This window comes from Aphis gossypii, chromosome 1 (genome assembly GCF_020184175.1).
Source record: "Aphis gossypii isolate Hap1 chromosome 1, ASM2018417v2, whole genome shotgun sequence".
Taxonomy (NCBI): Eukaryota; Metazoa; Arthropoda; class Insecta; order Hemiptera; family Aphididae; genus Aphis; species Aphis gossypii.
The window spans coordinates 71,651,052-71,675,790 of NC_065530.1; the positions used below are offsets into that span (position 1 = coordinate 71,651,052).

Genomic DNA, 24,739 nt, shown 5'->3' on the forward strand with positions numbered 1-24,739 from the left:
ATATATTTAATTATTTGTTTTATTATTTAAAATAACTTTATTTTTTGTGTTTATAATATCTTAAGTTTTTGAAAATTTTCTTGTTACTGTTAAAAAAAAAAAAAAAAAACCAGTAGATAAAATTTATTTTAGAAAAAAGAATAAAATATTATAAACATTTTCTTGTAAGACTCAAGATATTGATAAAAAAATAGGAATAACTTAATTAAACATTGTAATTTATTATATATTGTTAACTGTTTAAATATTATATTGTGAATAAATGTTAAAAAGTGTAACTAAACAAATAAGAGTGAAGGTAGAATGAGGTACTAGTATATTGACATTATACATTTATACCTACTGTAGAAAACACTAGACTACTGGAAGACACTATTACTAATGATTATTATATTAAAAGTAAGAAGTATAACAAAAATTTCATAAGGTTAGGTTAATAATTATTTTGTAAGTTCAAAAGGACTTGCTGTAAAAGACATTTTCAAAGATAACTACGTAAATAAATGATCAGCAATGGGGGAAGGGGAAGTTTTAAGTAAAACGTTTATAATGACTTATTTAATGGAATATTACATTAATAAAAATTTTTATACATATATAATTATACAAATAGTAACCGCCCATTCTAAACGAATTCTGAGTACTCCACTGAGGATCTGTACCGTGGCAAACATGAATAATAGGAACTTAATACTAAAATAATAATGATCATGTTTTTCAGTATTAGATTCTGAACGAAGTGATGTATGTATTGATTTTACAATGTTGTGTTTTTTTTTTTGTGTGTGTGTCTTTGTACAGCATATTAATTTGTCGAAATATTCCTCTAATATCAAACTTTTTGGGTGGTTTCCGATGACAAAGTGAATGTCTTTGATACACATGATAGAAGTCAAAAGTAAACATGTGATGAAACGAGAATTTTTATGCAAAACCAGTTTTTGACCAAATTGATTTTTTACCTATTTGATTGTAACTCAAAAATAAATCACTGTAAATACTTGAAATTTTTATATTAGCGTTATCTATACACGGTTTAATTTCTAAATATTCTGGCTTTTTTCTAGCTATTTATAAATAACTGAAATTTTCGATTTATTTAAGTATTTTTTTTTTCAATTTGTAATTATTCAAAGAATATAATGCCCTCCGCACACAGATACTAAAAATAAGCTTAACTAATGAATGATTTGAATCACAATAAAATGACAAATTGACTGTAATCAATGGACGCAGCTTCGCACCCGAAGGTACTTATTAGTGACCAAAATCGTAAATTTGCTCAATGAAATGAGCGCGTAGAATTATTAGGGGTCTAGGTAATAGGTATTATTAGGTACTATAGAATATAGATACTAGTGTACGACTTACGTGCCTAGCTAAGTATTGTGGTGTGTAGTTATAAAGTTAGTTAGGTTATACTTTAACTGTGCCAGCTGTGATATACACGTGCCCTATTTTATTAATTTTCTAGTGTATTAATATTGTTTGGATCTTGAATATTTATAATTCCAGTGTAGGAAAAAAGATACACTCGATATTACTATTTACTTTCGATATTACTTTTTTGATAAAACGGATTTAAAAATAAAATACACAAATTTCGTCTGGACGATATAAATGCAACCCAGCGAATACTTCTATTTAAGAGGGGTAGTAAAATATAAGTATATTATGATGTTATATGATATTGTGAAATTAAATGTAAAATTTGATTTTACACATGGCAGTACAACGACGTAAGCGGTGAGCCCCCTACCATGCAATCACTACCACACAGATTCTGTCTCTGTGATGTCCCCGTCACGAATTATACATTTTAATTCGTGGTCTTCGCCACATTTATAGAACACTAAAAGTCGTAGATACGTCTTGAAAATTTCACCAGTTATTTAGATAGGCATTTTTTTACATAATTTAATTTTCAAAATATTTCGCCTATTTAAGGCTATTTATAATCATTTGAAATATTCGTTTTTATTTAGTTTTTGGAACGAAATTCCTTATCGCAGGTTGACAAGGGGATCTAGCTAAAAAAATGTCACGCGCGTACGAAATTGTTCTATTCTTCGGAGTCAGCATATACCACTCGTTATTTATTTATAATAACTTTATAAGTTATAACTGGATGTAAAATTATAAAATATGAACTTTTACTTGAACTACGAATAGCCTTAATATTTTATCTCTATAATTTATTATAATGTAATTAACCAAGACCTTATTTTTTTGGTTGGAATCGACGACGCCGTGGGGATCGCTTGCGCATTACTTCCACGAATTAACTAAGATCTAAGTATTAGTTACCTAACCCCTTTTGAATACCTATAGGTATATTCTTTCAATGTCATAGTCATGAGCGTCCCCAGACATTTTTCTAGGGGGGGGGGAGTTTTTCATCTGAATACATAGATAAACCTATTTTTAGAAGCTATTATTTCTCATTGGGAATTTTACCATTTGCTGTAGAAATAACATTATTCCAAGAGGGTAGTGCCCCGTCTTCCCCCCTCTCGGGATGCCCATGGTCATAACTCGTAACGTTTTTGTATGAATCTTTGTGACAATAATAATATAGCAATGGAAGGTGATGCAATTGTATAATATTTATAGTTGTTTACGCGACAGTGTTATATTTGTTTTAACAGTGATGGGTTTATTTTATAACTAATAATCATTAAATAATTGTCAGTATTATACTATAGCAGGTGCCTACCTATAAAAAAAAATAAATAGTACCTGTAGTACCTATACATAGTCACATAGATTAATTACATGGGCACCTACGTATCGATTTTATGTATAGGTGTAGTGTAGTGTAGCTGGTGTAGGTTAAGTGTATAGCTATGTAAACCTATTCGTGAATAAATAATATAAATAGATACCTAGGTATATAATAATTTATATTAAGAACATAGAAGGTAACAATAATTACTAATTAAGTATTATAGTCAATTTAGTAAGGTAACTTACCTATATAGTATTTGAGTATTTCGTTGTACATAGCAAAGCTTGTTTTATGATTTATTTTTTATTTTATTGCCTTACTGCCTTAGGTTTGTGTTACTGTGAAAGTGTTAAACACAAAAATAAACATATAAACCTATGTTATAAATTTATATAGCCTATATTATAATTTATTTTTTTAAATGTTTGTACCACGAACTAAGATATAAGATATATCTTAGTCCGTGGTTTGTACCAATAATATTTTCATTTTCAGAATAGGTACCTATATGAACAAATTTTTCTCATGGTACCTACCTAATGAGAATTTTAAAAACATTTACTGAAATTAATTTAGTATCAGTTGTGTATTTTGTTATAATCTTAAATCTAAATTAAATGTTTTAATGAAATATAATAAGCAATTTTAGCTTCTAACAATGTAGGTATAAATAATTTCTTTGTTTTGTTTTGTTTTAGATAAACAATAAACTTTCTAACATGTATGATGTATGTTGACGCAAATATTAGATTATTATAAATAAGTAATTTTTTTTTTTCAAAATACAAAATATTATGTCTGAAACTTGAAGCAGTTAGTTTCAAACTTGTGATTGATCACTTATTTTTTTTAGAATTAATAAAAATATTTTTTCATATTGGTAAAGTTTGGTTAATATGCTAGTATGCTACCTAGTACTTTGTGGAATAAATTTCATCATGTTTGCTATCAATAGGCACCTATATAATTTATTTTTACAATAAACTATAGTTTAAGTGTTTAACTATGGTATTATAACATTACATATTATACAGTAGTGTCGACGTGTCGTAGTGAGACAGTGGGCACTGCCGCTATGATGGTGTACGAGTATACCTAATATTAACTAGGATGACGCATAATATGTGCCTCCGTAATCCGTATATCCGTATAAACCTTTCTTTTTGTTTGCATCCTACGTCAATTATAGTACTTTTAATATGTTGTGCGTTGGTTTCCGTTAAGAATATGAGATATTCATAATCATATTATCAAATACCTATTTTATTATTTGCAGCTCTTTACAACAATTTGTAAATACTCCACTTGTAGGTATAGAAGAATATACATTATAGCCTAAAGGTATACCTACATACGTATTATAATGGAACATATATAAACGATGGATTTGACAAAAACAACATACAGATGCAGCCTTTTTTAGATGTACCTAGCCCAAACCTCTGATCGGATTTTAAATGACGAAATGTTATATAAATTAAAGACGTTAATTAGGTACCCCAATTACAATATACAAACTAATTAAATCTTACCTCGCCATTTGCTATTTCAAAGTCCGAATAACCGAGACTATAAAAAAAAATACATAGTAAATAAAAATAATAAAATTAATAAACGCAGGTGTACCTCAAGGTTCAAACATATTTTCATCGTTAGGTACTGTTTAACTAATACGTTTCGGATTTTTCTACTAGTAATATCGAAGTATCACTTTATGTTGATGATAATGATATATATTCAAGCTCTACGGACGTTGAAACGATTACTAAAAACATTTAAGATCACCTGAATGAAATCCAAAAATGGGGGGGGGGAATAGAAAATAAAATTGAACCCTTAAAAAAGCACAGTGGTCCTCACCAACCATCGTCCTAAAACGCCTGTTAATTTAAAACTATGGTAATTGGTAAGAAACCAATAACATATTTTCTTGGTCACCTATAACATTAAATATCTCGGTGAAATGGACAGAAAACTATCTAGAAATCTAGAATTCACATAGATATCATAGAATATAGATGATAGATATCACCCTTAAACTACAACAAGATTGAAGATAGTTTACCTATTGATTAACCTACAAACTGAAACATCTTTAAGCTGGAGTTGTTCTCTCATACAGCATACTATATGAGTAAATTTTACCACCACTATAGTCATTTCTTTTTTACGCAGACACTGAGACACACAGTCCTTGTGTGGGGAATTATGCTAAGTCCCGTACACACAAAATACAAATATTCCAATCCAAGGTTCTGAGGACTATCAAATGCCTATTAATATTAGTTTGTAGTGTTTGTACCTTGTACGTAATGCTGCACTGCAGATTGACTTCCAGTTACCCTCTATAACTGATTACATAAAAAAATAAGCAATCAACTTTTTTAACCACATAAATTCTGTTAGTAGTGCGAACAAACTAAATGTCCCCACCTTCCGTACGTCATTTCAAGCGTGGGCTCCCACACACGACCTATTACAATTTTATCGTCTTAATAATTGTAAATTGAATCTTATAATATGCGTGTATTGTTATTTGTTAGGTACTAATAAAAAATTACAGTTAGAACAATAGAACGTGGAATGGTGGAATGTTGAAAAACTCTGTTATTATCATTCTTTACTGTTTTTGTAAATATTCTCGTTCACTATTTTCTACACAAGTGTCAAAAAACGTATTCCTGAAAACAATAATAAGTTTAGATGACTAAACGTCAGAGAAAGTTTTTACAAAAAAAATAAAAAAAAATATAAACGATGAAAAAAAAAGGTATACATATTATATTAATTATTATACCTATATCGGCTATATCTAATAATTTATAAAGTTTATGCACTTATAATGGTTATATAATAAAGGCGCTTACAATACCGAAGATAAGAGTATTATATGTATTATATTATATTTATAAAAATAGATTTTATCGATATCGACTACACACCGTGATCAAAATAAAAAACAGTTTTTTCGTTTTTTTGCCGCGCATCTGACGACGAGGGACCGCGGAATTCAGAACGTGACGTCATCCCCGTGCATCGGCATACACCGTATATTATTACCGTTCGTCGACGACATACCTACCTTACCTATATATATTGTAATTAATGTTTGCCCGTGCCCACTTCCACCACCACTACCGCCGCCGCCGCCGCCGCCGTTGCCGCCGTTGACGACGAGGCGCTGATTACCGTTTTTCGCCATGCTTGCAACACCAGTAAAGTCTACTGCAGCAGCACACTTACCGGCCGACGAGGTTCGCGTTGCTCCATTAAGTACGCACAATAATTGTATCAGTAATTTTAACCGTACGTATGTATTGTTGATTTTTTTATCTATGGTCTCGACACTCTCAATAGCTGCAGCCTACACTAGTCTGTAGTCCCGCACGCCGCGTATTGTTGCGTCTTCACAGTCGTCAGTGATCGTCACTCGCCTATCACAGTATCACACATACTATAATATTTATTATTATTATAAATATAGATAATAATAAAAAAACGTTTATTCGTCTCGATCAGCGATTTTTTTTTTTTCAATAACACTCGATTCTGCTGTCCACCTACGTCGAAATAAACCGAATAATTTACGCACGTCTTGTCTCCTCTCGAACAACGGGTAAAAAGAGCTGTAGATACGACCCTACGGTTATTAATTCTCGCCGACGTCGTGTGTCTGGGGCGTTATCGACGACGTGCCGTTTGACCGTTTCCCGAAAATAGTTTAGTTCGTATCGGTTGTACATTACAAGTACCTATTTGCAACAAGCTAGTTCGATGATAATATTGTTTAAACTCCGATGAGTGGTCACACGGTGTCTTAGTGTTTAGCCAACGTTTTCGCACGAGTCCACGTCCAAGGCATCTACATGGAATCGTCGAGGTAACGATTTCCTTTTCGATATATCATCGCTATGTCCTCTGTATCCATTATGGACACGCTGTCCTTTACCGTTCTCTCCGTCATATTCATCCCGTTTCTCCTTTTCTTCCTCAGCATCGTTCTATTGGCTTATATCGGCAAGACGGTAGGAGTACAACAGATCTATGTGGACTTCTTAGTTAAAGTATTTGAGGTGAGTACTAAAGATATTTAAAAAATTGTACATGGTCGATCTTTAATACCTAAGTATATTATTATTGCTAGTATTATTATATTATTTTGATAAAATACCAACAAAAAGAAATTAATTATCGACTCCTATCTATGTAATAATAATAATAGGTGATTAATATTACCTATGTAAATTTCATTTTATTAAACAGATATTTTTTAATCTTACTTGTAGACTACTGTAAGGTTGTTGAAATATTATTTGATTATTTAATAAATGATACATTTTTTGTAATTTAATATAAGGTCTATAACTATAATAGTGATGCGAATATAACATTTTGGTTATTATTGTATACTTTTGATTGTTTCTACAAATTATCAAATAGTAGTATATTTTTAAATATTCAAGTAGGTAGGTCTATAGTTTTTGAATTTAATTTTTAATAGTAGGAGTCTGTATTAATATCAGAAATCATTATATTTTTAAAAAAAGTTGTTTAACAATATTAATATTGTATAGATAAATTTTTAATTCAATTAATACAATTAATAAAAAAAAAGTACCTATCATTAAAAATGTCAGAAGAAATGTTATTGTTTTTTTTTTTTTTTTTATATACTAATTGAAGTTTTTAAAATTAAGGATAAAATTAAGAATTGCTTGAATATGCTATTATACTGAGTTTATTTTTTTTACACGTGAAGTACTCTAGCAGGTACACACATGTGACAATAGATGTGGTTAGATAAAACTAGGTACAAACATTCTACTTTTAATGAGATTTAAATGAATTAAACAAAAATTCATAAATTTTAAATACAGGTACCTATCATTTAAACTATAATACCTACCTAAAAATATATTTCTTTTATTAAAATAGTTTTTTTCTTTTTTTTACAATCCATATTAAATAATTCAATAAGTAAATTTGGTCAAAATAAAAAACAAATCAAGTAGAAGACATGAATAGAGAAAATATCCATTGAAATCGATCTATAAATATATATACATGAGTAATAATAACATTAATAAATTATATAAAACCTGTGTTTGAGAATTGATTATTTTTATCTATTGGTAATTTTAATCTGAATAATAATTAAGTTAACAGATTTCTGGACCACTTTCTTTGATAATTATATAGTATTTTATAAAACTGTTTGTAGAATTTTGATATTTAAGTGAGAATGACTATTATGGAGGGAAAGTTCAATTACTAATATATTATGGAGAATTTATTTATTGTTCTGAGGGATATTGATTGGAATGATTGTATAATAACAAAAATATATTAAACATTATATTTAATGGTAATATGTCATAAAGGTAACAAGTATTGTTTGTTAAAATTTAAATAATTCGATAATATCAAATATAAAATAATTTCTTTTTCATTTGATGTTAAAAATAAATATTGATTAAGTTTAAAAAAAATACATATTTTATTTCGGTAACAACATTATAAAAGTTTAAAGTACATCATGTCATCATATATGTTAATATTTTACTTGGTTCAATATTAACTAACAAATGTTCAAAGGTTGTAAAAGGGTAATGTTCTTTAATGATTAATGATATGATATTCTGTTTTTGATAAACAAATATTTTCTTAACTTATCAGTTATAGTTATGTTATTTGTTGGTTCATCTACGTATTCACTACATTACTTTTTCATCTTGCATAACTATAAAATAAGTTACACAATGTTATTTTAACTTTGATATTTATACATTATGCAAAAACCAGAAATCAAAGACCTGTTTTTTTTTTTTATTTTACTTTTACATATTTATACCTATACCTAGCTAAATATAATATTTTGTAATAACTTTTAAGTTAATAAAATTAAGTAGATATCACTATAAAAAGTTGTAAAAGTTAATTGTGTTGCCTACTTGTTACTGGAAAATCAAATTACATTTTTAAGATAATTCCATCTATTGGTTGATAAGCTTAGTTTAATCTTATGTCATGAAATTTTTTGGTTTTAATGATTCTAATATTTGGTTACTCGGAGATACCTACCAATTGCATATTAACAATATCAATAAAAAAAATTATTTTAGTTAACTTTATAAATAATATGTGGGTATAAACGTCTACTGTATACATAAATAATTTAAGTAATGAAACTTTTATTGAAGAAAATTTTAGAGAACTGTATATTATATTCAGAATTATATAATCTGTATTTCTTCCACAACATGCATATTTAAAATAAACAATGTATCCTTAATTAAACAAAAAAAAATTTAACAAAATCAATATAATAACAATACAAAATCAGTAAATCTCATATAATAATTGTACTAAACTAGGTAATTAATTAAACCTCATTTAGACAAACATTAGTTAATTATTATATTATTTGATAAATAATGTTTAAATAATCCATTTATTTCATTTTATTGTTTTTACATATATTTTATTATTTTTTTCCAAAAAATATGTTAGTTAGGTATTTTAAAGAAAAACAATTAGGTAGCTTTTATAAAATTGAACTAAAATTTTTAATAAAAAAATGTACTTTTCTTTATATTTTTCATGTATATATATATATATATATATATTTTTTTTTTTGATAGGTACTATATTTTTAAAAATATCTGTTAAATAAAACATATTTTTAAGCAAGAAAAGCGTTTATAAATTAAACTTATTATTATTTTTAATATGGTTTTTAATGACCTTGCCAGTTTGTCCTGATAACAAATAACCTTATAATAATAATATATAAAATTAAATATATACATATTAATTTTTAAATTATATTAATTGGAATAAAATAATTATATATTTTGTAAAAAAAAATCTATATTTTATCATATTTAAGGTTATAGGTTAATAATAATATATATTTTATAGCAGGTAATATATGATATGTATCCACTTAGGCAGTGCATGAAATTTCTTGAATTTAGTAATGCATTAATACCTATTAAAATTATCTTTTCACACAGTTTATTCTGTCTTAAAATGCTATTCCATAGTATTAGTGTTACAACATTCATCACAATTCTAGACCCCTGACTTTGATGTATTTTTAAGTAAGATTTGGATTGTATGCAACATTAACTATAAAAAATCCCTTAAAATGTGAAAAAAAAGAAAAAAACACATTTATTGGCAAACAATCTAAAATCTATCTACCAAAAACACATTTTAATTCATAGGTTGTATAGATACTTTAATAAACATTAAATTAACTTTATTGATTTTAACAGCAATTATAAAACACTCTTATTTATTTTTTATTTTTTTTTTTTTGAGGGGGGAGGGATTAGGGTTTTAACTACTGCAGTTATAAGCCTGGTATTGTGGGGAGAACTGTTGGAACACAAGTATACATGTGGCGAGTATTTATTGCTAAAACTTCTTGGTGGTTACCCATCCGGGAGCTAGCAACAATGGCCGTTGCGTTCACTCAATGCGGATGCAACTGAGTGTAGATATCACGCCACACTAAGCCACTAAATTTTTAATATAATATCACCAGCGCTCCAATTTTACAAACTTTTATAAATTTATTTAAAACTATAATAATAATAATTAATAAAGCATAAAAATAAAATAGAGATAAAAGTAAAAAAGAGGCATTTAGGTAAAAAAAAGAGAAAAAAATAATATTTCTCTATTACTTTAGAAATTTAATGAAACACATTTTTGTGAAAGAATTATTTTAATCTTGACCCTATTTATAAATATAACTGTAATTTTAATTTTTACTAATTATTTTGATAATATTTTATTATTTATCAGTCTGAATACTCTGAATTCTCAGTTCTGGGATCCATGTCAGTTTAAAGCTATTTATAAAATTAAAAGTCAGCTAACTTGTATTGTAATGTGTAATATAGTAATAGGTTTAGGTATTAGCTAAAAGTAATACCTAAGTGTTGAAAATAAAAATCAACTTTAATGTAGATAATATTATATATTTTATTTTAGTATGGACGAGAAAATCTAGAAAAACAATCAAAAAAAAAAACTAAAAGAATTGAAGAAACTGATAGTGAAGGAAATGATGAAGTTGATGAAGTAGATTTTGTGACTGAATTTGATACAGATACATTAAATGAATCTAAAACACATTCAGTGCCAATAAGTTCAAATGGATCTATCTCTCGAAGTAACTCATCTCATAGTTTATCTAATGGAAGTGTTGACAAGAAAATACAGAATGGAGCTCCACCTTTAATAAGTAGACAAGATTTAATACTAGTTCCAGATCCAGATCAAAATTATAGTGGCAATAATAATGTTAAAACTGAAGGAGTAAGTTTAAAAATTGATAGTTAAATTTTTAATAATTTTATACTTTTATAATGTTTAATTGGAATTAAAGTTTAATTTATAAATATCCATTTATAGGGTAAACAAATATTACAAAGAACCCGTTCATTTAATACATTAAAACGAGAATTTGAACTTGCTGATGTACTTGATTATGTGAAAACTGGTGTTGAAGCAATTATAGAAGATCAAGTAACTTCACGATTTGAAGCAGAAGAACTTAAGGTAAAAATATCTTATCAGTTATAATGAAATATTTAATACAATGTTAAATTTTTAATACAATTAAATTACATTAATATTGTACTTCAAAAAAATTGGTTTATAAATTTTAAATATATAAAAACATTTATTTAGTAATTTAATAAAAATAATGGCTTAAAAAGTATTTGAGTAACTAAAAAAAATATTATTGAAAAAAGTATTTAAAGTAATATTCAAATACTTATAAAAAAAAAAAATGTATAATTTATTCATAGTTTTATTAATATATTATATATAAATTATACATAATATTCACAACATATTTTGAACAAATTATGTTTTTAAAATGTATAATTAATATTATTATATGGCCAAATGATTATTACATTTCAAAAACATAATTTGTTCAAAATGCTTGTCAGTTATTGATGTTCTCTTTTTCGTTAACCTACCTACCCATAGGCTGCAATACAATACTTATATTTTTATAGATAATATTATGTGATAGCCAAGTACTAATTTCATTATAATCCGATGGCCACACACAGTCGTAGACATAATATTTTAGTTCTAAAAACTCATAATCACTTCATTTAAACTTTTATCTATGAAATAAATCATTTAGTTTATCTGGTTTTATAATTTTTTTTTTAGTGGACAATTTGTGAGATGTGACATTTTGATTTTTAATAAAATAATATATTCATAAGTATAAAAGTATTTCAAATACATTAGTATTCAATACCATTAAAAAGTATTTAAATATTACTTAAATACAAGAAATAAAAAAAATATTTAAATAAAGTATTCAAATACTTTTACTCAAATACTTTACACCTCTGTAATATAGGTAATTGGTATTTATTATTCCTGACATAAATATATTTATTTTTAGTCTTGGAATATGTTGACAAGAACAAATAGACATTATGAGTTCATCAATTGGAAAATAACTGTTATTTGGATGATTGGATTTATTGTAAGATATACATTTTTGTTGCCATTGCGTATGTTGATTTGTTTCTTTGGAGTAAGTTATTATTTATTTATTCCTACTTGTTTGTTGACTAATATTATATTTTTAAATTTCAAGGTTTCCTTAGTCTAAAATTATATTTATTCATTTTATTCAAATATATATTTATATCGAGGTTTAATTTTAAAATTAACTCTAATTATTGAATATTATATTATTTTATATGAATAATAGTTACTTTTAATTATAATTATTAGGTTTATTTTTAATGTTTTGTTAATTTGTATAAGTTAAGAAGTATAAATATTAATAAATTATTCAAACTGATTAAGCTCAGCAGTTGATGACCAAAATAAAAAAAATTAAAAATATGACCTATAAATGTTAAATAATGGTAAAAACCATAAAAATTCTAAAATAAATACTTTTATACATTGTTTCCATAATTTTATTTATATTAAATGATTTAATAATGATTTTTTATTATGTTTGAAGAATCAAGTATAAATATAATTAAAATATTTTCAGGTATGTAATTAAACTTAAATTACAAATGAAAAAAAGGTGAGATTTTTCTCTAAATCAGTTAAGAAAATGTCTGTCTTTTGGTCTATCTAAAATTTCTAATTACCAACCAATTTGATCGCCTTCCCTTGTATGTACTTTAATAATAAATAGTTACAAGTAAAGGTAATGTAATTGTAGATAATTAATATGATTTTTGACAAGAAATGAGCACAATTACTAACTTTTTAATTTTTTTAAATATTAAATTGTGTATCTAACATACTTTCAACTAGATTTAATGTTGACCTTATACATACCATTTTTGCAAAAACATTTGATAAAGTCAAAATCATAAAATTTAATTTTTTTTATTGAAAACTTTGCAAATTGTCTTTTACAAAAGGAGAAGTCTAATAAAATTTTTGTTATAAATACGGTTCCATTACTTGGTTTCTTTATTAATATGATTATGAACTAAGTTTGAAAAAAGGAATAACATAATTTCCTACACTTCCTTTCACCTAAATGCTCCATTCTCTGAGATGTCAAACATGCCCAGCCCATTATAATCTTTTGTTCTTTACTGTTACCAGTATACTGGGTTTATAAAAGAGACTTCCTAATTCATGGTTTTGTTTTTATTCTTTTCTTATCATTTAGCATATTGTTTATGGGTCTAAAAAATGATCACAATATTTTTCTTTCCAGCATTAAAAATTTTCTTCTATCACTTTTTCTTAGTGAATATGTCTCAGTTCTATGAGTAATTACAGAACGTATTAATGTGATGTATAATTTTATTTTTAAATCCTTTGAAAGTTATCGCTATCCCAGAAATTTCACAAGACCATAGAGGCATTTATTTCCTGCTTGAATTTATGCCTCTATTTCTTTTTCGATTTCATTTCTTTCTAACAGTATAGACTTTAGGTATTTGAATTGTTTGGTTCTTTTAAAATTCCATTAATTGACATTAAGATTTTTTAGAAACTCTTTTGGATACGATCTTACAGTGTATCGTCTTCCTACAACCATATATTCTGTTTTGTCCTCCTTAATATGAAATCCAACTTTCAGTGCTCCTTTCTTCAGTTAACATAACAAAGATTTTAATCTGTCTAGTGATTCCTCCATGATCACTAGATTATCTACATTAGCCATCAGTCCTATGAAATATGGATGAGTTTACTTACTAGTGAAGACTATTAACAAACTGAATATTTATATATCCATCTTACCAAATTTATACTAACTCGAGATCTATTGTAATGCATTAATGTAAAATCATAGGTATATTCATTACCGTGCTGGAAATTTTACAGATCAGAGAAACTACCATTTGACTACCCTTATACATCCATAGCTTTTAAACCAACCTATCTCCTATCCATTTTGGTGTTGAGGAAATTGCCTCAAAAAGCCTACTTTGATACACCATTTGCTCCTGGTAACATTGTTGTATATATTTTATGATATTATTATTTTGCTGTATGCATAATTATATTATCTATAAATAATTATTCTTAATACCATATAACTGGCTTGTTTAGAACTAAATTAAAGCATATAGCTATTAGGTTCTGGATTTTATTAAAAAATATTTCTAGGTTAAATGTGTTTATTTAAAATGCCAATAAATATTTTCATTTAAATTTTCATGTCATCAATATCTGAGCTCTAATTATGAATAATATTGGAAATTTTAATAATTTTCATTATTGTATATAATGCAAAATATTAAGGGTACTTCATAAAAATTAATATAAAGAAACCTATTAAATGTTTTAAAAAAATGCAATATATAATTCAATCTGCAGGTTATGTTATTTAGTTTAACAATATGCATTATTTGGTTGACCACAAAGGATGAATTAATACAAAAGTCATTGATAAACTGTGTTTCTCAATATATTTTTGTCTTGTTTCAATATGCCATGACAATGGTCATTAATGTCCATAATCCGCAATGGATTCCAAGAAGTAATGGAATCTGTGTGGCCAACCATACATCGCCAATTGATATTCTTATTCTATTTGCTCACAATTATTATATTTTGGTAATTAGTCAAGTATATGCATGTTTGCATTATTTGATGAAGATACATATTTTATAAAATATAATTTTAACTTTTAAACTATACTGCACACTTTAATTTACCTACAAAAGTAAAGAATAAGCAATATATATATATAATTTTTATAAATAGCTGTTAAACTAAATTATCTTTTTTTATAAATTATAATTTAATTTACTTCAATTTTTTTTGCTTATTTAATATTTCTAAGATAAGTGTGAATCAACTTGATTTATATTTAATTTAAATGTTTTCTTTGGCAACACTTTTAAAGTATTATTTATAAATTACAACCTTTTTTATTTTTGACATATTGCTTATGATATTACTATTCACACTGGCCGATTTTTATGAATCTCATATTTATATTATCTACTTTAACTTAAAAGTTAACAGTTATTAATTTCTTGACTCAGTGCATGCATAAAATACATTAATTATATTCCTTAAAATATTTATTCTTATATAGTGTCACAAATTATAAAATCTATTCGATTTACAATTAATAGTCAATGCAAATATTAATTTAATAAAATTTGGTTTATTTGAGGTACTTTTAGTATAATTTAAAATTTAAATCAGAATACAAGATTAACAACTAGGTATTAAAATTCAAAACTATTTTAAAGCTTTATATATTTTTTTTTTTATTGTTCCATGTACATTGTGGATTTTTCCAAACTCAAGCCCTGTTTTATTTCCTAAATTCATGTATAGATATATAATTTAGATATTTAAAAATATTTAACCAAAATGTTAAGAGTCCTTTAGAGAGTTGAATAAAAATATCAGATAATGTATATATTTTTTTAAACAGCTCAATGAAAAAATTATATTTTTTATATTTTACAGTATCGTGTCAAATGTATATGGATCATATATAAAGACTGATAATTTTGCTATTTATTAATTTAATTTTAAAAGAAATATTTTATATTTGATATATATGGTTATACTATGTACAATTTTGAAGTTTTAAATATGGAACACTTGTCACATTTCTGAGATGATGAATTGCATTACTTAGTGAAAATATTACAGCCAACTCCAAGATCATGTGATTTAACTTCAAATAATTTTTTTCTCTGGGGGCTTCATCAAATCGCTCAAAAGATTTATGTAAATAAACTACAAACTTGATTAGATTTCAAGCAAAAAATGTAATGTGTCACCAGCAAACTTGATAGTCAAATCTTTTAAAACATGATTAAAAATTTTTACCGATAGAGTCTCTAAGCGAGTATGTGCGCAATATTATATTTCATAAAATATTTCTTTTAAAATTAAATTGATTTATAGCATGATTAAAAAGTGCATTCTTTATGAAACACTTTCATGTATATTTTGTTTTTAAATAAATCATATTTTTTTCTTATTTATCTTTTATTCAATTTTATGATTATTTTAATATTTTATGTGAATAGGTCATGTGGCTGTGGATTTGTACATTAATTGTTGGTTTTGTGCCCGATAGTTTGGGTAAACGTTGGCTAAACCAAAATTTATCCATTATGTGTTTTCAAGTTTTAGCTGCTTCATTATCTTCAGTCATCACTTATCATAATCGCGAGAACTTACCAAAACGAGGCATTTGTGTTGCCAACCATACATCTCCAGTTGACGTACTAGTGTTGGCATGCGATAATCCTTATGCTCTGGTGCGTCTTAATAATTGCACCATCATTATTATCATGATGCAAATATTTAAAAGTAGTTTATCCAAAAACATTATATTTTAAGAAGCACATACACACACACACACACACACCATCAGTTTTATAAACATGAATTGAAGCACATTTAACATCTGCTTTGTCTAACATTCATTCTATTAATTATAGAGTTGCCATTCATTCAAAATTATAATCTAGAACATTAGTAATCCACTGTAGTCATCCTGTAGACAAATGTGGCAAGACGTAACAGTCTTCAGTCATTGCTATTATTTATCCAAGGTATAACTTATAAGAAAGAAAAAAATGATACTTACTCTAGTATCCTACCAACCTCTTATTTGCTATATCATAGTGGTATATATAAAAAAAATATTATTGCCATATCAATTAATTTTAATAAAAACATAATATTTTAATTTATATATTTTTTTAATTGTCCATTAGTTATTCATAGTATGAATTAATACAAGGCTTTATCTTAAAAACAGGTACTTTTCAAGTACCAAACAGAATTTAAAAGATGTCTGATCTGTTTACTGAAAACCAGTAGTATCTATATGAAATTAGAATGAATGGCAACCCTAATTTACAATTATTAATTTATCTATCTACACAATGCTATATATTTAACATTTCTATGAACATTAAATTCAATTTTTATTAGATATTTCATGTACTGGATAAACTACAATTTTTTTCATGTAATAAAACCATAACTATAAAGTTAATCAAATAAATTTTACATTCTATTAATACCAGATTGGCCAACGTCATGGTGGATTTTTAGGAATCCTTCAAAGAGCATTAGCCAGAGCTTCTCCTCATTTATGGTTTGAACGATCCGAAGCCAAAGACAGAGAAATTGTTGCAATGAGGTAAATATATTTTATTGTACATCATTAATTTTGAATATAAATTATATTACAATAGCATAATAACTTTATTATTTATAATTAATTGATTATCTTCAGGTATATCTCTTACTACAATACTACATACAACAGTACTTATATAATTAATTTAAATGTATTCATAGTTCTAAACTTCCAATAATTGACAATAAATCTAAAATAATTTTAGGATCTGATGATTTACTGATTAACATGATCTATTGGTTTTAATTTTAAAAAAATATTTACCTTTTTCTTTTATTTTATTTTTTAATCATTGCATTAAATTGTAATTATTAACAATCTATATGAGTTGTACACTTGTGTAAGTAAATTAGACATTAAAGACAGAGTATCTAAAAGTCACATGATTATTGTGATATCTGGTTGGAATTGATGGGTTTAAATTATAAAAACAGTCCATTGATTGATTTCATTTCAAACATCTATACTCGATTCATTTTTAGAGCCGACCCATGTGACTGTATTCTGTGTATGTGTGATGTGCGTGACTTATACACATGGAATGTAAATCAGTCGACTGATGCAGTGGGGGGTTGTTTGACCGTAACTGCGCACCACCGACAAAAAGTGGTTGCCGCCTAAGTCGTGTCTAAATGTGAATCGAGTATGGTTGGATTCATTATAGTTGTTGAAACCAGTTAAACAATTATCTATTTTATGATAATGAGTTTTAATTGAGTTACTTTGCAACATAAGCTTGTGTTAACTCTGTAAGTTCTCTTTCCAAGTAAAAAAAACCTAAAAATCTTACTTTTGTTTGCATAATAGATTTTGACTGAGCTTTGTCATTGTAATAGATATTATGTTAAATTTGAATTCAATATTAAATATATATTTACAAAAAATTATTTTGAGGGGAGACTATGTATCAGTATCTATTCTTAAGGATATTTTATTGTATATTTTTTATTACTTAAGTATTAGTGGTCTCAAACACGCAGCCCACGAACCTTTTTGATGTGGCCTATAATGAATATTTATTTCTTCCAAAATTTTGGTTTTGATTTCATTTATTTTAGATTTTGCCCGCTAACCATTGACGTAAATACTCACTTAAATATATATGGCCAGTAGGTAATTTGAGTTTGAGACCACTGCTTTATGTAATTAAAGTAATACTCCTAGAAATATTTTGCTTCTATTATATTATTAACTAATAAATATTATATATTATTATTATTATCATTTTTATTAATTAAATAAGACAATACCACCATGTATCATAAAATTATTCTAAATATTTTGAAAACTAAATTGTTTCAAATGATAATTTATACAATTTTCAGACTTAGGGAACATGTATCAAATCCAACTAATCCTCCAATACTAGTATTTCCTGAAGGAACATGCATCAACAACACATCTGTTATGCAGTTCAAAAAAGGAAGTTTTGAAGTTGGCAGTGTTATATACCCTGTAGCTATTAAGGTTGGTTACATTATACATTTACAATAAATTGATTTATTATTTTATAAAAATATAAATAATAAATTACAAAATGTTGTACTTGTGTTGTATTAGTATGATCCAAGGTTTGGAGATGCATTTTGGAATAGTAGTAAATATACAATGATTCAACATCTTTATTTAATGATGACATCCTGGGCAATTGTGTGTGATGTGTGGTACTTGCCTCCAATGTATCAAAATGAAAATGAATCGGGTGCCGATTTTGCAAATCGAGTAAAACGAGTAATTGCTGATCAAGGCGGTCTAGTTGACCTAGTATGGTAAGACAATTTTATAATACCTGTCATGATTAAAGGTTCAAATTATATGACTTTATTAGACTCTAGATACATAAAATAATCATTAAAATTATAAGTGCTTGGAATTCAAAAATATTAAGTATAAATTAAAATCCATCAATTTTGGTATAGTTAAATAGTCAGTTAAAAAGTTAAAAAGAAAATGGTGTTTAAAATCATGTATATTTGTATAATAAAAACATTAAATCATATATGGAGGAAATTCAGCAAAATCATGATTGTATATTATTTAATATTATAATATATCTTAAGTTGTATCCAAAACATAATATGGAAGTTTTGTTAATTACAATTGTGTTAAAATGTATTATGAATATTCAGTTTAATCTTTGGTTTATTATTTTGCAAAAATTTTTTTCATATATAATTGGAGTTAGTTTTATATGAACATTGAAATAAAAGTTCAATGTTGTACAATAAAATATTTCTCAATTTACTATACAGTAGACTCTCAGTAATTTGATAGATATCAGACCAGAAGACTGCCGGTTTAATGGTTGTTCACATAAAAACATATAAATAATACATACATACTAATTTATTACTGTATTGAATTAATCTTTTAATGGAGTAAATATCTATCTTTTTTTATCTTTTTTTTTTTTGAAACGATGTTATTGAGAGTATTGTAATCATCTAACCAAAAATAGTAAAAATAAAAAATAACCAGATTACTCAACGTATTGAATTATCATAGCTGAATTTCTGAGAGTCTACTTACTTTTCAAAATTTGGGCACTTAATAATATTTTGTGTTTAAGATATGAATTGTAAGTAATAGGTTATAATATAGTGCCTTAAAGTAATTTATTCTAATGATGTCTGAAATTAATCATCTAATAACATGTTTATAGGGATGGTCAACTTAAACGTTACAAACCGAAAAAAGAATGGAAAGAAAGACAACAGGAAGAATTCAGTAAACGATTAAAAGTTGAATAGCACAAGTTGATAATATTATTGTTTAATACATTATTGGTTTTATAACAACACATAATGAGATTGCTTAAACATGTCATGACATTAATGAAATGACTCAATCCATAAGAACAAAAACTAGTCGTACATTAAATCACCATTTTATTTTTTTGTTTAATATTTATTTTAGGTTTAATAGATAGATATTAAATAAACTATAAATTTTTGAATTATGTAAACATTTTGTGAATTGTAATATTGATTTTGGTGGCAGTCGATAAAATATGGATTTCTATCTGTGATTTAAGTAAGCCTTTGAATTAGATTTTTTAATTATTAAGAATGTCCAAATTTTGGATGTTGAATGTTGAGTTTACATTTAGGTTTCATTTTTATTTCTTATAGCTATATTTATAAAATGTTGCTTAAAATTATCCAACATATACTTACTTAGATATTTATGTTAATCATATGATTAATTAAGTTAGTTCCTTATTGGTTCGTTTTTACGAATTATTAAATTATATTTATCAAAACATACACCAATATATTTTTTATTTAAATTAATTTTGGTACATTGTTTTGTTTTACATGTAATTGTTATATATTTTTTGTAATTATGTATTAATTCATAAACTTGTAATTTACACAATATATTAATTTAATTAATTACAAAACAATTTTTTTTTTGTTTACACATACAATTGTATATTATTTTTATTTTAGATATATTTTCAATAAAATATATAAAGTAAGATAATAATTCTAAAAAGGAAATAGAAATGTAATAGTTTTTAAATGTTCACATCGATAATTTGGTTATGATTACTTTTATTTTATTTATTTATTTTTTTGGCCATATATTCATCAATATAGTTTTTATTTTATTTAATTATAATTATTATAGATACCAAGTGTATGTATAAAAATATTTTATTTGGAAATTGGGTTGTTTAGACTTTTCTATATGAAAAAAATGTAAATTCTGTTGGTGTCAAATGTAAATTTACTTACAATATAATATGTTAAATATATATTTGATTTTTTTCTTGGTTAATTGAGGTGTTTAATTATCTAACATTAAGTTCAGTACCAATGAATCAATGATTATTTTTAAACTTTTCAATCTTGTTTTTAAAAATATCCCTTAGTCAGCTCTCAATTTCCCTTGTATATAAAATTGTTATTTGTTTCTAATTATCAAAATATAATTATTGAGCTAAACAGAAAACTAGTTACCATTTTCTTATAATTATTTTAATGTTGAAATATCTTAGCCTACTATAAATAACAATCTAAAAGTTGTCTTATAAATTAAAATCAGTACTCTACTTTATATTTTTAGAAATAATCAATGGTTTAGAAATGTTGTACCACTAATACGACAATTTGGTACTAATGCACAATAAATGTTTAATTGTAATTAAATTATTTGATACTACAGAATAAATTACATTGAGACTGGTTCTTAAAAAAAATATATTTTTTAGACGATATGCATTTTACATGTACAATTTATAAAAAATATGTAATAATGGTTGAACTAATCAATTATTAAATATTCTATTTTGTTGTCAATAAATGATTTGATTAAAAAATTATAATATTGTGTGTTTTATTATTAAATAATAATAATAATTTCAAAGACTTTTTAACAATGAAGAATTTTTACGCTTTTTAACATTAATTGATGTATTGGTTATTTCCATTGTAGTTGAACTTTTTATAGTTTTATGATCTATACTATTATTTATTATACTTTTTGTTTGAATTTTTTGATTTTCCTCTTTAGTTGATATGCTATTTGATTCTTTATTTACATCAGGATGTCTTAAAAAAAATATATAATGTTATTGATCTAATTAATATTAAAAAAAAAACTTATTTTTACCTTATGATGTTATACTGTTCAATTAAAGATGAATATACTTCATACAAATATGGAATCTCCTCAACTAAATCTTTATGATTTTGCAATGAATTCATAAAAAAATTATCTTTTTCAAAAATTTCTGTCTTAATATTTTCTATTCATAGACAAAACAATAACATAAATACTTTGATAAAATCACTTGTTAGTTATAATATTATAAAATATACTGACCGTTTGAAATATTGCCTCCTACTAATTTGTATTCCGAAATTTCCAAATCTTTTTTTTTTATAATATCAAATAGATCTTCTTGATTTTGTTTTAATTGTTTTATTATTTTCAATAATGGGCAAGTCAATTTGGAATAAAACTATTTTCAAAAAATTATAAAAGTACACATAAATTACAAATACTAAAATGTAAATTTTAAAATTAAATAAGTATCAATTTTTTTGTTCATTAAATACTAGGAAGTAAAAAACCATTAGAATTAATAGGAAAAAATGAACATCAGAAACTAATGATGAGTATTTTTAAAATTTTTAATATACACCTCAATATAAAAGACATGTAAAATTCTTATGTAACATAAATATTGTAATTCAATAGAATACAAAGAAATGGATTTAAAAAATATATTTTTCAATCTGTTTACTAGTAAAATATAATAGTAGGTTAGGGTTAGATTTATCACATGTATATGTATATAAATGTTTTACATACTTAGATTTCTACACAAAATTTAGTAAAAAAACATGACTAAAATAATTATTTATTTTTCTATCCAATTACAGGCAGTGGCGGCTTTTGTGTATCTAAAAAAATGGTTCAAATACCCCTTTCATAGATAATAAAATGTATTCACACATACTTAGACTTATAGTATATAAGGTATATTAGGTATATAGTAAAGTGGGAAGTGATCTCATTTTACATAGCCAATTCTAAAAAAATAGAAGGTAAAAAAGATTGTTTATTAAATAAATATATTTTTGCGTTACCCCATCACAAGTCATACAACAAAATAACAGACATCTAAGAATAAAATATATAGGTACCTAGACGGCTAGACACCTAATACATATTAGTGTTGTAATCACATAAATTATTCAGTGTAGAAATAGTAAAAAAAAAAAAAAATGAAATGACATAGGTACAATTTATACTTACAATATTTTCATCTTTTAGTTCCAATTCCAATTCCAATTTAAATGGAGGAAATCCTTCAGATAGTGTTATTATTAAATCTGCTTTAATAGATAAATTGTCTTGATAAAAATTATAATTTACATTTTTCATCTCTCCAATTTTTTTCATATATTCAATAACGTTTTTAACATCAACTTCAATTTTATTGGCTGACTAAGCACATAAAACAAAAAAAAATCACTATACAACTTCGCAAAAATGGTTTTTATACAACACATAATTAAACTATGAGGCATACTGTAAATAATTTAAAATGTCCATTTTAATGTATAGTTTAAACTTTAAAGTTGTAGTTCTTTTTAAATTACATTTGTAGATACAAACAAAATATATGAAAATAATTATTAAGGTTATTTAATAATCATAGTTACTCACCGAGTATATTGAAGAAAATAAAGATTCGTGTATTTCTTTTGAGTATAATTGTTTCATGTTGGTAAAATTAAAAATACAAAAATTATTTTTTTGACTGAATTGAAAAAGCATTGGAGCATTATTAAAAGTTTCATTAGTAGACACCCACATATCAAACTTATATTTTAACAATGAAATTTTTAATGGAAGTATCAGAATTATAAAAATTAGTTTAGAATAAATAATAATAGGTAGTTTCTATAATAAATAATATTTATACAAACAATGTTACTACAATGAAATACAAAACATTAATTGATGTTTGAATCTTGTAGTCATAAAGCAGCTATAAAGTGCTTCTGGAAAATACATTTGATAACTCAGTGCATCTAAAAAAGAGTTAAAACTTTAGTCTACAGAGTAATAACCCGAAAAAAGGACGAATACCAGGAATAAGAAAATATGAACCTATAGAAATGACGTGTGAATAGAATATAGATCAGCTAGATCTCAGAAGTCAGAGTAGTCTGACACTCTGAAGTCTGATCAGTCTGAATCTTTTTTCTATGGTCTGATCACTCTGATCCACATTCCACAAGAATACAAGATAGCTGATACCTTCTAAAAATCGTTTAAAATAAAATAGTAACTTCGTTCCGTCCGTGTCACAGTAAGATAATATAATTTGATTATAAGGAATTAGTTATACGTGGTTAATGGTATTGAACAATGAACATCAGTATTTAGTACACCACACTAACACTGCCACAGCCGCGGTCTAAAGTCATATTAAGAAATAAGATTATGTGTTTTGTTCACAATTAAAAATATAATCTTTCTTTCTTTTTTAATCGTGGTTTTATTGCTCAAAGTCATGATAAATCATGAATTAAGATAATATATGTGTAAATATCTTATACCTTAACTTCTTAAGTCACGGTTGAGCTCGTGTACAAGACGGTTGGTAGATTCACTAGATTGTATTTTATTTGCAACCGCGGTGTACACGTGTACAACACTGTGTAGTTCAGAGTTGAATATAATTATTAATTAACCAACTTTGGGATAAATAGTTTTTGAACTATTCAATTTCGTTTACAAAGATCACAATTAAAGAAGCTTTTAATTTAATTTTTTTTCTACGATTGCGATGAAGATAATAATTGGTCCATGATAATGAGTATAGA

At 25.4% G+C, this 24,739-nt stretch overlaps 2 protein-coding genes across 7 annotated transcripts; one reads left to right on the forward strand and one right to left on the reverse strand.

Annotated features, from left to right (window-relative positions):
• Window positions 1-5,878: 5,878 nt before the first annotated feature.
• On the forward strand, window positions 5,879-21,722 carry LOC114127204 (glycerol-3-phosphate acyltransferase 3-like). Its single transcript, XM_027991386.2, has 9 exons — window positions 5,879-6,801; window positions 10,733-11,059; window positions 11,156-11,302; window positions 12,177-12,311; window positions 16,264-16,497; window positions 17,275-17,390; window positions 18,716-18,857; window positions 18,951-19,159; window positions 20,053-21,722. Exons 1-9 carry the CDS (start codon window positions 6,640-6,642, stop codon window positions 20,138-20,140), a joined length of 1,560 nt encoding a protein of 519 aa, XP_027847187.2. The 5' UTR covers window positions 5,879-6,639; the 3' UTR covers window positions 20,141-21,722.
• On the reverse strand, window positions 21,715-24,722 carry LOC114127203 (uncharacterized). 6 transcript variants are annotated; one of them, XM_027991383.2, is made up of 8 exons: window positions 24,473-24,722; window positions 24,262-24,330; window positions 24,021-24,173; window positions 23,574-23,941; window positions 23,160-23,351; window positions 22,221-22,359; window positions 22,008-22,143; window positions 21,715-21,946 (listed from the first exon to the last, which is right to left on the reverse strand). In XM_027991383.2, the coding sequence occupies exons 4-8, from the start codon at window positions 23,721-23,723 to the stop codon at window positions 21,757-21,759; spliced, it is 807 nt and encodes a 268-aa protein (XP_027847184.2). In that variant the 5' UTR covers window positions 23,724-23,941; window positions 24,021-24,173; window positions 24,262-24,330; window positions 24,473-24,722; the 3' UTR covers window positions 21,715-21,756. The 6 variants fall into 6 exon arrangements, with proteins under 6 accessions (XP_027847184.2, XP_027847182.2, XP_050066945.1 ...); XM_027991381.2 differs by having other exon boundaries at window positions 24,021-24,330; XM_050210988.1 differs by lacking the exon at window positions 24,262-24,330 and having other exon boundaries at window positions 23,574-24,173.
• Window positions 24,723-24,739: the final 17 nt, after the last annotated feature.